Source organism: Aplysia californica, unplaced genomic scaffold, assembly GCF_000002075.1.
Source record: "Aplysia californica isolate F4 #8 unplaced genomic scaffold, AplCal3.0 scaffold00287, whole genome shotgun sequence".
Taxonomy (NCBI): domain Eukaryota; kingdom Metazoa; phylum Mollusca; class Gastropoda; order Aplysiida; family Aplysiidae; genus Aplysia; species Aplysia californica.
In genome coordinates, this window is record NW_004797557.1 from 665,902 (window position 1) to 681,572 (window position 15,671).

The 15,671-nt window shown below is 35.8% G+C and overlaps 1 protein-coding gene across 10 annotated transcripts in view; it reads left to right on the forward strand.

Annotated features, from left to right (window-relative positions):
* Nucleotides 1-8,652, forward strand: part of LOC101849065 (serine/threonine-protein phosphatase PP1) — a 40,199-nt gene extending 31,547 nt beyond the window's left edge. For 9 of the 10 annotated variants that reach the window (XM_013084365.2, XM_035970570.1, XM_005101543.3 and 6 more), the window contains exons 8-12: nt 394-471; nt 1,120-1,233; nt 2,439-2,477; nt 4,802-4,906; nt 6,592-8,602. In XM_013084365.2, coding sequence (XP_012939819.1) covers nt 394-471; nt 1,120-1,233; nt 2,439-2,477; nt 4,802-4,906; nt 6,592-6,645 — 390 coding nt within the window. In that variant the 3' untranslated portion in view covers nt 6,646-8,602. Of the gene's footprint in view, nt 1-393; nt 472-1,119; nt 1,234-2,438; nt 2,478-4,801; nt 4,907-6,591 lie in introns of all 10 variants that reach the window. The other variant, XM_005101546.3, reaches the window with a different exon arrangement.
* Nucleotides 8,653-15,671: the final 7,019 nt, after the last annotated feature.

Genomic DNA, 15,671 nt, shown 5'->3' on the forward strand with positions numbered 1-15,671 from the left:
ATTTGTTTGCGTTAGTTATTATCAGTGCTCTAAATTGTTGGGTTTTATAAGAAAACTAAGTAAACTCCATTTGAACCTGATTTACACAATGAGTGTGAAAAAAAGGTGTTTTTAATTTTTCTTGAGATACAAATATTTTCCAGAAATATTTTGTCTGATTTTATTTTTCTGCCAGTGGATTTTTCATTTATTCATCTCTGTCCTATTTAATTGTCTCTTTCAAAAGTGTTTTCATCTGTTCTTTTGGGCTATTTTATTTTTTAAATTTTCTTGTGAGATGCAGATTATGAATAGTCATCATTCAACAGTTCTTGGGAGAGAGTATTTTTTTATGGACAAGGAGGAAATGGACTTTAAGGTTCTGAAACTTTTGTTTATCTGTCTTTTCTGCAGATACGTAACTTGCAGCGTCCTAGTGATGTCCCAGACCATGGGCTTCTCTGTGATATTTTATGGTCTGACCCAGATGAGGTATGAGTGACTAGTAAATAAATTCACAATCTTTAAAACCCTTTCCACCCTTTCTCCTCTGTTACTTTTTGATGACTATTTAGAAAGATGAAAGTCTATTGTTTACTTTTGTGTGTGTGTGTGGGGGGGGGGGGGGGGTGCTGACAGACCAATCTGTTTGATGGTGCATCATCTGACCATCATTGTCCGGTAGTAGTGGCTGATTTTCAACATTTAACAGAATACACTGACGGAAATCCTGCTTGGAAGTCGCTGTATCTTTATAGAATAATATTTGTGTTTCTATGGATAGCATACATTGACCAGTTACAAGAGGACTGAGTATAATTTGATTTTCCCAAGTGACCTTCTTAATATGAACAGTCTTCTCTTTCACCCAAACTGTGGAACCTGCTTATGTTCTATTTACTGCTTGGTTTGTATTTCTGGGATATTAGAAGCTGAGAAATGTACTGAGGAAAACAAAAAAGGTGAAGTGAACTGTTAGAGAGTGTCTGTGCTTTGAACTTAATATACTCTCTATGTGTCAAAAGTGATGTCAGTGATGGGCTACCCATTTTCAGGGGAACAGAGAAGAGGGACTAATGCAAATCTTTCTTTTGATATTTTGTCAAATATATCTGAAAACTAAAGTTATATTATTTTCAGGATATCACAGGCTGGGGAGAAAATGACAGAGGGGTTTCCTTCACTTTTGGAGGTGACATTGTGAAAGAATACCTTCGACGCTTCAGCTGCAGCTTGATTGCGAGGGCACACCAGGTTTGAGCCTATTTTTTATAAGCTTTTTTCCGCCCCAATTAGTCTTTAAAAACTGACCTTGTCAGGAGCTTACCTCGTATTGTGCAAATCACATCTCGAAACTCAGGAATGCAAATCACTTTTCTGAACACAGAAATTTATAGCAGCACCAAAAATACAGATAATACAAATCTAAACTTATTTGCCAAAATTAATTTAATGGATTTTCCTGAACCGCCAGAATTAAATCTATGCTGTCATTCAGAATTTGTGGGATTCTTGCATTACAGATAAATTTGGATCTTGAGCTATTTCGTTGCCCATACCAAAACATAACCACCAGCAACATTCTGAAAATGGATAGTGGATTGAATGCAGAAGGATCGGGTGTTTTGTAGAGGGATTTGATTAACAATCTTGATTTGTATTCTAAATATAAAATCGTCGGTGATACAATGCGCTGCCATTCTAAGAATACACCTTCCAGCTTTAAAATCTCACAAAGAAAGAAAGTATCGTCCTGTGAATTTTTTTCTTGACCAATATTATAAACATAGATTTGGAGGACTGGACAGAAATATATTTAAATAGGGGAGGACAAAATTATGCGCTCTTTATTGGTCTGGCAGAAGGTGTTAATGGATAAGGAGTGTGTTGTTCTGGCCTATAGGAGTTAAAATGTAAATTGCTCCTTCAAATTTAAGAATTGAAAGCACACTCTCAACCAAAGTTAACAAAAAATTCATGTCATACATTACCTCCGAACTTGAAAATGAAATTCATAGGTCCAAACAAAGATGAATATTACACCTCCATGCAAAAATGAAAATCACACCTCCGAAAAAACCTGAACATCACTTCTCACCTTTGCGTGACTGAAGCTTCCTGCTGAATGTGGTATCATTTTCCTGTTTCCTCCTGTTTGCAGTTTGTTATTGATCTTGATTCCTCTTGAGTGTTATTGAATGTTAACAAAGCAAGAGTTTTTTTCACATGATAAGCCTTTATACGTATTGAAGGCCTTTGAAATATGTATACTAAATCAAACCCAGTTGCTCCCATTGATATGTTATTTAAAAAAAGATGAAGGGAATTATTAGTGAGTGTCTAGACTTCAAACTTTACTTTCTGTGTCATCATGGGGTTATTCATTATCTGGTGAACATAGGGAAACTAACAAATGTCAACCTGTCTTGTAATATTTTGTCAAATTGCTGTGCTTGCAGGTTGTGGAAGACGGTTATGCATTCTTTGAAAAAAGAAAGGTAAGGTTCCTTTTAAAAATAAAATATCTTCTTTTATGACAATAAAAAAAAATAAATCTGTTTAGTCTAGAATAATTTCTTTTCTCTTTGTTTTGTGTATATTGTTCACTGATTAATAGAATGAGTTCCGATTATTGCTACCTTTATTTTTGTAATCTTGTTTGTAAGTGGGGGGGGGGGGGGGGGATTACCTCATTTAAGGGAAATTAAGCTTCAGTAGTAATGCTGTAGGGCTGCACAGCATAATGACAGTGCAGATTAGAAAATGTAAAATTAATTAATTGTTGGAGATTTAGGCTTCAGTTAGTGACTATTTGTTTGTTCCTGTTCTTAGATGGGCTTGCTGTAGAATCATTTTGAGTGATATTTTCAGATGCATGTACTGTAAAAAGTATTTTTTCAAGAGGAGGAAATATTTACACTTTTTGCAGTTGTGAGCAAAGACAATGAAAATTTCCTTCCAGCAAAAAATTGTGAATTATTAATCCCTTCAATGCCGCATTTAAATAGGCCCCTGTGCCACGGGAAATCCCATGAATCAAGGCTGCTCAGGGGTGACCCCACTCTACATCCCATATCTTATTTTTTAATGAATATTTTCTCATGAATTTCTGCATGACATTCTACATTGAACCACATCTCTATTGGTATAATTTTGGGACATAGATTGAGACATAGATTGAAAAAGTTGGAGTAACCTGATGCCAAAAACATCACCACGAAACAACATAACACAACACACATTCGAGTAATGATAAACTGAGACCCAAAAAAAGAGAATATGTGTTGTGTGAGTGTCTGCAGGTAAAGAGGAAGTGACAAGAGGCTTTTCCTACCTTATACAACTCTCGTACAATCCATATATATATATACATTTAAGCCCATCTGTGTTTACTGCCGATAAATCATTTTTGTGCAGTTGATGTGTTAGATCTAGATCTAGCTCTAATCTTCTCTTTGAGCTAAAATCTGCATCTGACGCATTCAAATGAAGGGAAAATGGTAGTGAACATAAAGGAAAGGCACCTTAATAATAATCACAAGATTTTAGCAGTAACTTCCCTTATAATTTGCATCAAAACAACCTCTGTCACAGTCCCGTTAATTCTACGGGCCATAGGCACAGTGTTACACAGTTCAGGCTCGTAAATTTAACGGCGCAGCAGCGAAGAGGTTAATAATGCCTATAAAATAATTGTTGCTCTGTTTTACTATTGATAGTCCTTGGGGTCACATGGGCAATGGTACTACTACTGCTCTATACTGTGATCATTTGACTAAGCACAAACGATTGTGCTCTATACATAACACATTGCTGTAAATAGAGTTTAAAAAAAATTCTCATTAGGGTTCATCTCACAAAATTTCTGTGTCTGGGTAGTGAAAATATTCCACAAATTTCAAAAGTTTTTTTCCACGAAAAAAAGCTCCTCACAAAAAATACTTCTTAACAGTATTTCTTTCGTTCTAGTGAAGCTTTGCTTAGGTTTGATGATGGACATGCCTTTATTGTTGGACTTGCCTGGGGAATTTTCCTGTCTTGACAGTATACAGTCTACTGGTGGCTGTTTTTTTTATGAAATTGGAAAACCAAAATCAGTGAGACCAATTTTTGTCAGTTGTTATGCTTGTCTTTTAGTTTAGGTATTGTCATGACACAGAATTTGCTTGCGTATAAAATTATTTATATTTTTATTCAGTATTGTATAATGCAGATTTTCAGTCCCTTACACGTTTTTCTTTCTGTGAAATCGGGAATACTGGGATCTTTTGTACATAAGCGCCGAAAAGAAAACTTGATACTTATTTGAATGCATTTGTTTGTTATTTATTTTTACTGTTATTTTTATTAGTGACATTTTATATATAGATATCAGTTAATATCTTCTTTTAAGTCAATTTAATGCAAATGTGTTACAGTGTCACGTCATCTCAGAGTTCGGATGTTCAAAATAACTTTTACAATTTTTAGGGGTAGATTTTGGTTCCTTTTTTAAAGACAACTCCGAGAATGACAAAAGGTAAGATAAATGTTGTTAAACTTTCTAGTCCTTTTTATTATGTATGAGATATTAGAGTAGAAATTATTCAAATTAAAACATGTAGACATTATTTGGAGACAGGCTAATATTGAAAGGAAAGATATTGGAAATTGATTTGCATTATTACTTTTTTTTTTTTTTACCTGTGACCTTTGATTTTTTTAAAACATATTTCGATTTTGATCACTGCTATTTATCCCTGTATTTTTCAGGAAGCCATATTACCTGTGCATGGCACCATGTTATCATGTTTTTGGGTTTTTTTCTTTACTCATTTTCCAGCTTGTGACCATATTCAGCGCCCCAAACTACTGTGGGGAGTTTGATAATGCTGCAGCTGTCATGATTGTTTCAGAGGACTTGACATGTTCTTTTAAGATTTTAAAGGTGAGTTGCAATTTTTTTAAAAACATTTGATGGCATGCTGAAGAATGTGTGTAGGGAATCTCCTTATTATTATTTATCGCTAACATTTTTTGTCTTTCGGAACAAAACAAGCTCAAACATACATTGTTGGAAAACACTTTGCTGAGATTTGTTACTGTTTTTTTCCCTTGCATATAATATATATATATATATAAATAGTTCTCATAGGAACTTAACATTTGAATAAAATGTGTGATCATGTCACAGAACTCAGTGTCTATGATATTATAGAAGGCTCTTCACTATTGCATGCGAATGATGTGAGTTTGATTTGTCAGAGGAGAAGTTTTTTATCAAGCACAGTTGAACCTGCCATAACAGAGACCTGTAATAATGGAATCTCTCCGCTCCCCCCTTGATAAATTCCACTATAACTTATCTATCGAAGACCAAAACCTTCACAACATGGAAATGGATAGAGGAATTTGTTCCCTTTGGAGGGTTTTGACTTGTCATAGATGGAAAATATGTTGCCCGCTCAACCCTTTTTTGAATCAAAAGTCTCAAGTTAGGTTACACCAGCTCTAAACTTTACGCCACACTGCCAGGCTACGGAGAAGGGACGGGTGCAGGTTGAGGGTAGCTGTTAACCTCACCCATGTGAGCCTTGAGTAATGAAGATGGTTGGGATGGTGTAGGTGTGAAAATGAGGGCTGCTCGTCTTCAAAGCGCTCAGGTGGCATGCCGGCATGGAAACTTTCCTGGATAACCAGTAGTGTGAAATTTGACCACTGCCTGCTGCCCTGATTGTACTGCCAGCCAAGAAAATAGTTTCCTGAATCGTTATTACATCCAGGGAGTTATGGAATTTGCTGATGGTGCTTATTACAATGATTTGTGGGCCTGAGAGTGGAAACAAAGGAGATATTCAATCATTTCTGTTTTTAACTGGTCAAGCAGTGGTCCTAATTAGATGCAAGTACTTATGGATTAGTAAGACTGATGCATGCCATCAGAGCAGCTAGGATAGCACTGGGAGGTGTGAAATTATGACCGCTATTTGCTGACTGGACAGGCAACCCTTGATTCTACTTCGGCCCTCAGTCGTTGATGATAAAGTCTGAGGCGGAATTTTTTCGGGCTTATTTATGATTCCGTCTTAGACAGGTTCCACTGTATCTCCATCTGTCTACTGAATAATGTGTTTCTCTCAGCCCAAGTTAGCCCTGACAGGCAGGGTTGAAACAGCTCATCTCCTATTTGATCTAATACATTTCAACTACTAAGGTTCATAATAGTAATACCTTAGCTAGAGCTGAACCTAACATAGGTCATGCAAGTTTATTTGTGCCATTTCTTCTTTCTGTTTATTTGTTTTTTTGTGTTTTTTTTAGGGGGAAAAATTGTTCGCAAATGTTAGAACTATAACTTTTCTTTAAATCTCCTTTACTCTTGTCTGTTGTTCTTGTTCAAGTGCAGGCCTGGTGCTCTATGAACATGTTGATTGTACACCAGTTGGAAAATGGGAGAATGTAGTTTAACTCATGAGTTTATGTCCTCTACTACGTTATTACCACTTGTGTAACTAGCTACAATTTATTGCTGCATTTTTAAGCGGAGAGACATACTTTTCAGACACATAGGTACCATCTTTTAAAATTTGCTTTAACATTTTTTTGTTAAACCAGTTTCCTCTATATTTTCAGCCCATGTCCCTGGAACAATTCAAGCAGAACTCATCAAAGGTAAAAGTTAGATGAGCAAGTTTTGTTCTTTACAGACTTGACTTATTTGTCACATTCCTGATAATTTTTTTTCTTCCGATGGTGCAGATGTTTTTATCTGGTGATCATTTTGAGGATTTTGTTCTTGTGTGCGGATGAAAATATTTATTTACACATTGGATTAAGAATAGATTCAGTTTCCTCTGTAATGGAATTGTGTCCTCCATGTAAGTTTTGTGAGCATTTGAAGTACCAATGTCCACTTTGGTTGCTCATTTCTCTGATCATAAACAGAGAGCGTGTTGTATTTTGTTTGTATACTTTTTCTTAGTCACACATGTTGATTGTCATGTGATATGAATGAATCTCTTTCTGCTTATGCTTTGTGCTGTATAATCATGACCTCTCTCAGATTACACTTGTTTTTTAAGGCTTGTTTTTGGACTGCTTTTATAATTGTTACTCTTACAGGGTTTTTTTAGACTTGGACACAATTATCATAGAAGTATGTGTGGGTGGTTGACGGATGCTCTGGTGTGGTTTGCTATTGTCTTCATCTCTCCTTCTTTTTTTGTTTTTGTTACTCTCTTGCAACCCCTAATCTTCGGCACGTATTTGACCTCATTGTGTTGCAAGGGCTGTAAAATGCATACAAAAACAAACAAACAAAAAAGAAAGAAGTATGCCCATTACTGACACGATGTGAAGTGCATGTTTCTTTTGCGCTTATGAGGCCCAAAAATTTGTAGCTTGTGCTGGTTTTTGTAGCAGGAAAATTGCATGGAGGTGGGATGAGGTACCTTTCTCACCAAGGAGGCTTGTCTTTTGCAGAAGTGAAATTTCAATTGGCAGCAGATGGAGATTGAGAGAAAAATGTAAAAATCTTGTCCAAGGCACAGCGTTGGACCGAGCACTGCATGGAAAGAATGACTGACGCTTTGGTTTTGAATTACGCAGCCTAAACACCGGATCACTAACGCCATAAACAACGGTAAAATCTGAAAATCTGAATGATGGGAAAACTTTTCTTGTGAGGTATGTTTTCCTGTAGGTCTACCAGACTGAGTTGGGAGGGGAATATAATGTAAAAATGACGGGTGGAAACTGAACATTTCTGGCTAAGGTTTTAAAAGAAGCAAAAAAATGAAAAACAAATTATTTGTTAGATCTAGTTTAGCTAACGATTAAAAGTTTCCTGTTGTCAAAGGCCACTAGTTGTCCTCATTTATAGAGAGTGCTGAATGTACCTGAAAAAATCTCAATGACAGAGCTTGCACTTTTTCAAATTCTTCCCTCACTAGTCTAGCTGTTATTTCAAAGGAAAAGATTTATTGCTACCTTCAGGTGAAGGTTTCTAGTTAAGGTCTGGATCATTGATGTTTTAAAGATACTCAGAAATAAATTGTTGTTTGACTAATCCAGTGAAGTTCCGGAGAAAGGGACCAAAATTTAAAGAGCGCTTGTGGATAAATCCATAATAAATTTATGAATGTCATTACTACTAGGCCAAGGGGCTTCCCAATGTGGTTGTTAGGGGTTTAACTTGCAATAAAAAATGTTTGGTTCAACTCCTTTTCATGGTGATGTACATTGTAATGTTGGCATAGAAACTGTTCCCCTTTTCCCCAGTTTGTCCAGCTGTAAAGGTGCTCTTGGTACACAGTCGTGGTAGGGATGGATTATGGGAATAGTATTGTTGTTTGCATAGATATCAGGCTGCAATATTGTGTTTCCCTTTTGTTTTGTTTTGTTTTAGTAGAGGTTTTACGGCGCTCGCAACTGCATAAGGTCATATGAGCGCCAAGATGTTTCCCTTTGGGACAACAGTTGCAAATTAGAACTGACTGGCTCATCAAGGGGCTGCTTTCGATGTTCTTGTGGGAGGGGATACATTCTTATAGTCATTGTAACTGTGACTGGGTTCAGTGCCCATGGTTGAATTTGTGTCATTCTTTCATGATTACCTTAGATTCCCACCTGCAGGACCCCCCCCCCCCAAAAAAAAAAAAAAAAAAAAAAAAAAAAAAAAAAAATATAAAAATAAATAAATAAACATTTTTTTTAAAACAAATAAAATAAAATACCCCCCCCCCCCCATATGTCACATACATGTATATTTGAAATTAAAATGATGTCCTATGTGTTGAACACAATGCTATTTCTAGTGTCCTTGTCAGTAAAATCTTGATAATGATTGTATCCTCATCACAAGCATCCTCTCCACTTTTCACTCTTGTTATCTTACTGAAATAAATGTAATTGGAAGCTGATGTTTATAAATTATAAATCGTAAATCACCTGCATTCCTTATCCCTGCCCTTTCATTGTTTCACGTCTTTTCCTCTCTTCTCACCATGGTGATTATTATGAGTGGTATGCAATGTTTGCTTCCATTGTGTGTGAACAGTGTTATTTTATCATTTGAAAGAGCTTTGAAGCAAGATGGTGTTAAGGGCCCTGTAACTTTTACATAACGACCAAATAAATTAGCGTTCAATCTTCTGCTATTAGATGGTTTGCATTTTTCCAATTGTCAAAATGCTTAGTTAATATCATCACAGTGTTAATGCTGAGACTTTTTTTGTTGAAGTAAAAACTGGGTTCGCATTCTGGTCTCAACTTGGTAGACTGAGATTCCTGTTTCATGTTTAGTAACTGGGAAGAACTTTGTTCAGCCTATCGAGCTGTCTGTTATTGATTTATGTCGTGTTGGAGTGATTGATTAGGTCCATGCCAGCTAGATTGGTGTGGAGACTTCTGACTGGTGTGAGAGCACAGTGCATCTGCTTAGGTTACATCACTGTAGTTTCAGTAGTGGACTTGGAGATTTCTAGTCTGTTATTGCTGCCCCAACAGCCCTGGTTGTTTCTCCACTGCATGTTTGTTGTCTGTCATATAAAGCCTGTATGGTAAGGTAACATGCTTTTTCCCTTCTTACTTTGTATGTTGCTTTCTTTTGGTGCTATTGATGGACAGGAAGTCCTGTCTAACAAAAATCAGGCTCTTTAAAGCCTTGATGTGAGACTTTCTTCTCCCTCCCCTTCATGCTGTAGAGTACACAAGTCAGAAAACAGAAGATTACAATTGAGGAGTCCATGGGGGAAAACGGGAATAGTCACAAACTGAAAATTGTGAGGGTATCAATTTTGAATGTTTTTTTACTCAAAACTGTATTTCTATTCAACTGTTGGTTGATATTCTGATCTAAGATTTCTCATTCAACAAACATGACAATAAACCACCAATCAAACAAAAAAGTTTTGAGTCCTTAAGCTGTTAAAATTGACACTCTCACAATTTCCAGTTTGTGACTATGCCCGTTTTTCCTGTGGACTCTTCACTTGATACTGCTGGCACTGTAAGCTGGCATGTTCACAAACTGGAAATTTGACATTACAGATTCTCATCTTACAAGTTCTACTGTCTATTGACTCAGCACACAACAACAATGATCTAGGGCACGCATCATTTTTCACAGGAAATAAGTAGGCCAACAGACTTGCTATGTCCTTTCCATACTGCTGATTCATTGGTGGACATGCATGCATGATGGAAATGACAAGACCAAAAATTGTCTGACATGAAAAACAATCGAATCGGTTCTGCTTTGGTGGACACATAGCCTTAGTAAGTTGTCTAGGGCCTGAGTGAAATCTAGTGAAAATTCCAGTTATTTTAGAACCAAGATGTTGCGTTGCCCTTACTCTTCAGAGTCCCAAGTAGGCCTACACACATCATGTGGTGGGTGCAAAAATCTTTGTTCTGTTCTACATCAAGACCAGAGGCATAGGCATTTAGATTCATTACAAATGTATACAATGTAGTATGGCTAGGTTACGCTCTTTACTCTTCTCTTCACAAAAGTAGTGTTATTTCTTTTATTGTATGTGCAGGTTTTCTTGATTTGAATTTCAGTATTTCATTGATCAAAATTTTTAAAAAGAATTTCCCCTGGATGACAGAACTTGTCTTTTATTTTTTTTTTGTTATGTGAAAGTCACAGGGTGCAAAAACACTTGTTTTATCGCAAAGTTGAGTGGAATTGTGTGAAAGTATTTAATTAAAAAATAAAGGTGTTGACAGTGAAGTCAAGATTCTTGTATGGTAGAATGTTAACAGTAGAAGCTCAGCTGGAGATTTTTAAGGTTGTGAACTTTGTTTTCTTAAATGTTTTCTAGCACGACAGAATGGGTTATGTACAGCTTGACACTCTCTCACCTACCAGATTTTTTCCTTGTGTATGTTTTGAATCTGCTGCCTTTGAATCTGTAGCTTCATGCTCTTCTGGGAGTAATTTTAGGAGTGGAAGGAACAGTCAAAAAGAAAGGGACAAAAATGCAATAGAATTGCAATGGGAAAAAAGTGATAGAATCTTGAACTAATCATTGTGAATTGGCCCTAATGAAATATGTGCACAGACTGAAAAATAGAAAATTGTTATTTTTTGTGTTTTTTCTATTTTTTTATCTGTTCCCTATTTATTTGAGTTGCTAATAAGCTGTTAATGAACTGGGGAATAGGCTTGAGGTCAAGTAATTTTTTTTAAAGCCCAGGGTTGTCTGGGTTTTTTGTTTTTATTTAACAAATTGTAACAGCTAAATTGTGCTTCCAATATGGAAAGCATTTTACATTTTCATACTTTGTCTGCTTGTGGGTAAACAGATGCACAACAAGTGTCAAGTAGTAAAACTAAGAGGGTGGGGGATGTTTGAATATCACATCACATTTTAAAAATATCTTTGAAAATTTCAATGCATATTATATTATCTTTGTTTCCCTTGATTTTGTTCTGTTTAAAGCAATGACTATCTCGAAGTTGTTGAGTTAGAGAGGTCAGTCTGTATAATAACTCCAATGATATGCTTGATTACTTAATGTGCTGCTAATCTTTCTTGCTGGGTAGATATGAACAGTTTCTCGACAAAACGTGACATATCCATTTTTCCGGTTTTGAGAAAAAAGATTTCGATTTTCATCTATTTACTGAATAAACTTGAGAAACTTTGTTTTCAGGGTAAACATGATGTAAGGCTCAGCTGATATTGTTGGATTATAAAATCTATGTAAACTATGTTAGATTTTGATCCTCTGAATTTGAAATCTTCTTACATTTTTGACAAATATCGATATATTCAAATTGATTTTAAAATTATTTTTTTTCACAAAAGAAGACAAATCCTTTGTATTAATTTTCAAAAACCAGTTTTGAGTCTGACCTAAAAATGATATATGGTACCAATACTCATAAAACTTGTTATAAAAGTAACAAAACCAATAGATTGGGTGATGTAAAACAATGTGTATGAGCAAGTCCTATTTAATTCCCTCAGTTTGTAGTTTCGTCTGAATAGCTGCTTCATAATTTTGTTCAGCTTATACTTATATCCATAATAAAATGCTTTAAATTCAAGAAATAGGGGCGACTTTTAAAACAGGAGAAACATTTACGCATCATTATGTGACTTACTATAATTGGGAAGGGAAAGAACTGCCGACAAATTTTTGTTGACCATAAGCCGACTCACGTGACTTGAGAAGAGAACTTAATTGGCACTCAGAGGATATGTCACTATTTGTCAAGAAAAATCAACCAATTTTGTCGCCTTTTGTAAAAAAAAAAAATCACCTACTTCAGTGACTTAACTGATTCCATCCATGTTTTTTTCAGGCTCTGGACAGAATTATTTTTCCCCTGTTCAGTTTTTGACCTGGGGTGCATCTAATTAATGCACTACTGTGAAGCTCTAAGTTACTCTCATATGTTTGTCATATTCCAAGTAGAAGAATCTGTTTATATCAATACAATTACCTGTATTCTGTTTGTATTGTATTTTCCCTCAGACAAAAACGAATGAGGAAAAAAAAACAACACCTCTTCGATAACTTCAACTGACCTCATTTTCTGAGCTCTCCAAGTCCTTATAATCTATAGGAATCAACACAAAATTGAACCGATATCACCCTAGCACACATTTATGCAAGAATTTCACAAATTTAGTTGAACATCTTTCACTGAAGGGCCTTTTTTTTTATTATACTCCAGGCTCTGTGTTGTTTACCCTTACAAAGCGACAACAAAACAATGATTTTTGCAAGAATTTTGCAGTTTCAATTAATTTTGGCACTCAGAGATTGAGGTCAGGCTTGTTTACAAATTCTACTTCCTTTCGACAACTTAAAAAGTAGGAACTATGTTAAAAAGTGCACATTTGTTTTGGATTTCGCTTGAAGTTCATTGAGCCGCTCACACCGGTCAAATGGCGGTAGCAGAAAAACCTCGAGCCGCCGTCAGCGGCCGAATGGAAGGAATCAGCTAAAGAGAAATAATTGTCTTGGTACAATGCTACCAGTACTAATTTCAGGCAAACTTCGAAAATGGCGTTTGTCACATTTTGTCGTTGAAACTTTTAATATATTTATCTAATTTTTGCATTGCATTCTATGAATTCTGTTTTATGGGATGAAGCAATCCGCAAGAAGATAAAAACTCTTCTTTATATGTGAATAGGTGAAAACCATGAGCTGAAACTATACTGAATTATATTCGACAATGATCAGGTTAGAGATTATGTCATGCTTAGTAGAATCAAAATGAGATGAAGTATTTTGTGCCTTGAAGTTGAAGTGCTATGAGAAAACTGAGTGGCACAATGTTCAAATTGCTGATTCTATTTTGTGTACTGTGTCATCTGGGTTGATGGCATCATGCCTCCCTTTTTAAAATCCTAGTGTGACCTTGCAGTTGCTCTATTTTTTTTTTTACTTGACTTGATGATCAAATGTTGCTTTTTTTTGTGAAAGGTTGTGACAATGTGTTGCACAACCTTTTCACAAAAGTGTAAGATTTATTTACTGCTCATAGTCATAGTAATAGAAGCCTTTGTTGCCCTCAAGGAAGTGACTGCATAAATGATAATATATGGTACAGAACGATAAAGAATAAGAATTGTTAAGGATTTTTCTTCTTTTCCCTCTCCCTCTTACCATAATTTTTTTTTGTGCTGTTGAATCAACAATGTAAACTATTAAAACTAGTTTCCTGTGCTTTTTCAAGTGCTTTGTTTTTCATAAAACTGGCATGGTTGTTCATTGTATGGTTGGCAGTAGGCCTACCTAAATTACTCTTTACATTTCTATCATAAATATGTGCGTGTGTTCCTGTGTGTGAGTGTGGGCACTCTCGAACATGTGTAATTACTTCCATTATATCTCTTTATATAATTTGTGTCATGAGCCAGTCAAAATTAGGCCTTTGTGCTGAACATGAAAGTATTAAATTGCTCCTAAAATGCTGAACTTGGAAGTACTAAATTGTTTGCATTGTGTAGCATGGGTGACAACATCAATTTTTGTAGATGAACGTTTTCTCAGTAACATGGAACTTGAATGTGAACTGTGCTTTTGAAAAGTGAAAATTGATGGAAAGAAGGAAGAAAAGAATTTGATATGAAAACCCAACCCTCTTAAAGCAAATTTGATTCACGTTCAGTAAGACTTTGTCAGTAAGTCATATGTTTCACAGATTTGGGCTCAGATTCTAGCCTTCCTTTCACTTTCAGTCTGGAATGTTTTATTTCAATGATTTGACTCTGTGACTGTTTTCCCCCTAAGAGGGAAAATCATTTCTATACTATATAGACGTTTGTCTTGTCAGTTTGATCATATGGTGCGTACTGGATGATATTTTGTGCAATTTTAATTAGGTTAACAAAACATTATTCCTTACTTGATTCTTAAAACAGCCAACAGTGTTAATGTGTGTTGAACTTAAGATGTCTGCCAAGGTAACAAATTTTATCCCGTATTTTAGAACAAAACCAGTTTGGAACACAGTCTGGACGGTTTGGTTATTTGCAATATATTATATTTGTATTTGTTGTGAAGGAGACATTTGTATTCGTTGTGAAGGAGACATGCCATTTACCTTGGTGTAGGTAACAAACACATGCTTTATTTTAGGTCCTGAATATTTTCCTATCTCACTGATAACAGCGAATTGCTCTCAGATAATGGAAATAATTTTTGCAGAAATTTGCAATGCATACCATGTATAAATTTGTGATATAATGTGTGGCATTGTGGTGAAATCAGGCGATCATCAAAATAATGAATCGGAAGACACCAACATTTTCCTGCCAGTTTGGCAGTTCTTATTAAATCTTTAAATCATTTTTTTCGGGGGGGGGGGGGGGTCAACACCTTTTATGTCCTTTTAAAATTGCATTTGTGTTTGTTTTACTGAATATTATTTTTTTAAGGAACAAAAAAGTTAACTTTGCAATTTCCAAGGATACTCAAATTGTGGAAGTCCCCAAACTTTGGCAGCAATTTTTTCGCTGATTTAATTTTTCCTCTGACACTAGACTACCCCAGCCCCCTTCAATTACAAATATATCGACTTCCATTATAAATATGCATGCAAGGCACTTTAACAGGCTTTTATACCATGTCAATAACTCCATATGCCCCCAAAATTGACGAGTGCCTGATTCTACCATATTGTGACACATACGTACACATGCCAAAGAGAATGATATTCCAACCCCCATTGTTTAATACTCAAGGCAAAATTCACATTAGTCCCCAAGGCAGCCAAATCCAGCAATTTCCTATTTCAGGAGAACCTTCCACTTCCACTATGTTGCCCCAGCTTCTTCGCCAGGCAAAGAATCCAGGAAGCGGGAAATCGAAATTTAGATGAACCAAACCCTCAGTAGTATTTGTCTTCACCACAAGACGAGTGACAGCGGGGCCATCTTAACGCTTGGGCACTTTGGGCAGTTGATCAGGGGGCCCCACTAGCAGAGGAGCTCCATGCTAGTCTATTCTCGTGTTTGTTGTGACTTGCAGTAAGTAAATACACTTAACTATACTATTTGCAGGTAGGGGCCCCAGGGGATTATGCCCTTTTCTTGGGAGACTATAATGCTGTTAAGATGGCCCTGTAAATCAGGGCCCTTAGTAAAATTAAAATTGTGCATCATTTAATTTAATTTTTAAAAAATTTGAATAGATCCATTTTTAAACAAATTGGGCGAAAAATGCATGTAGTTTAGATCTGC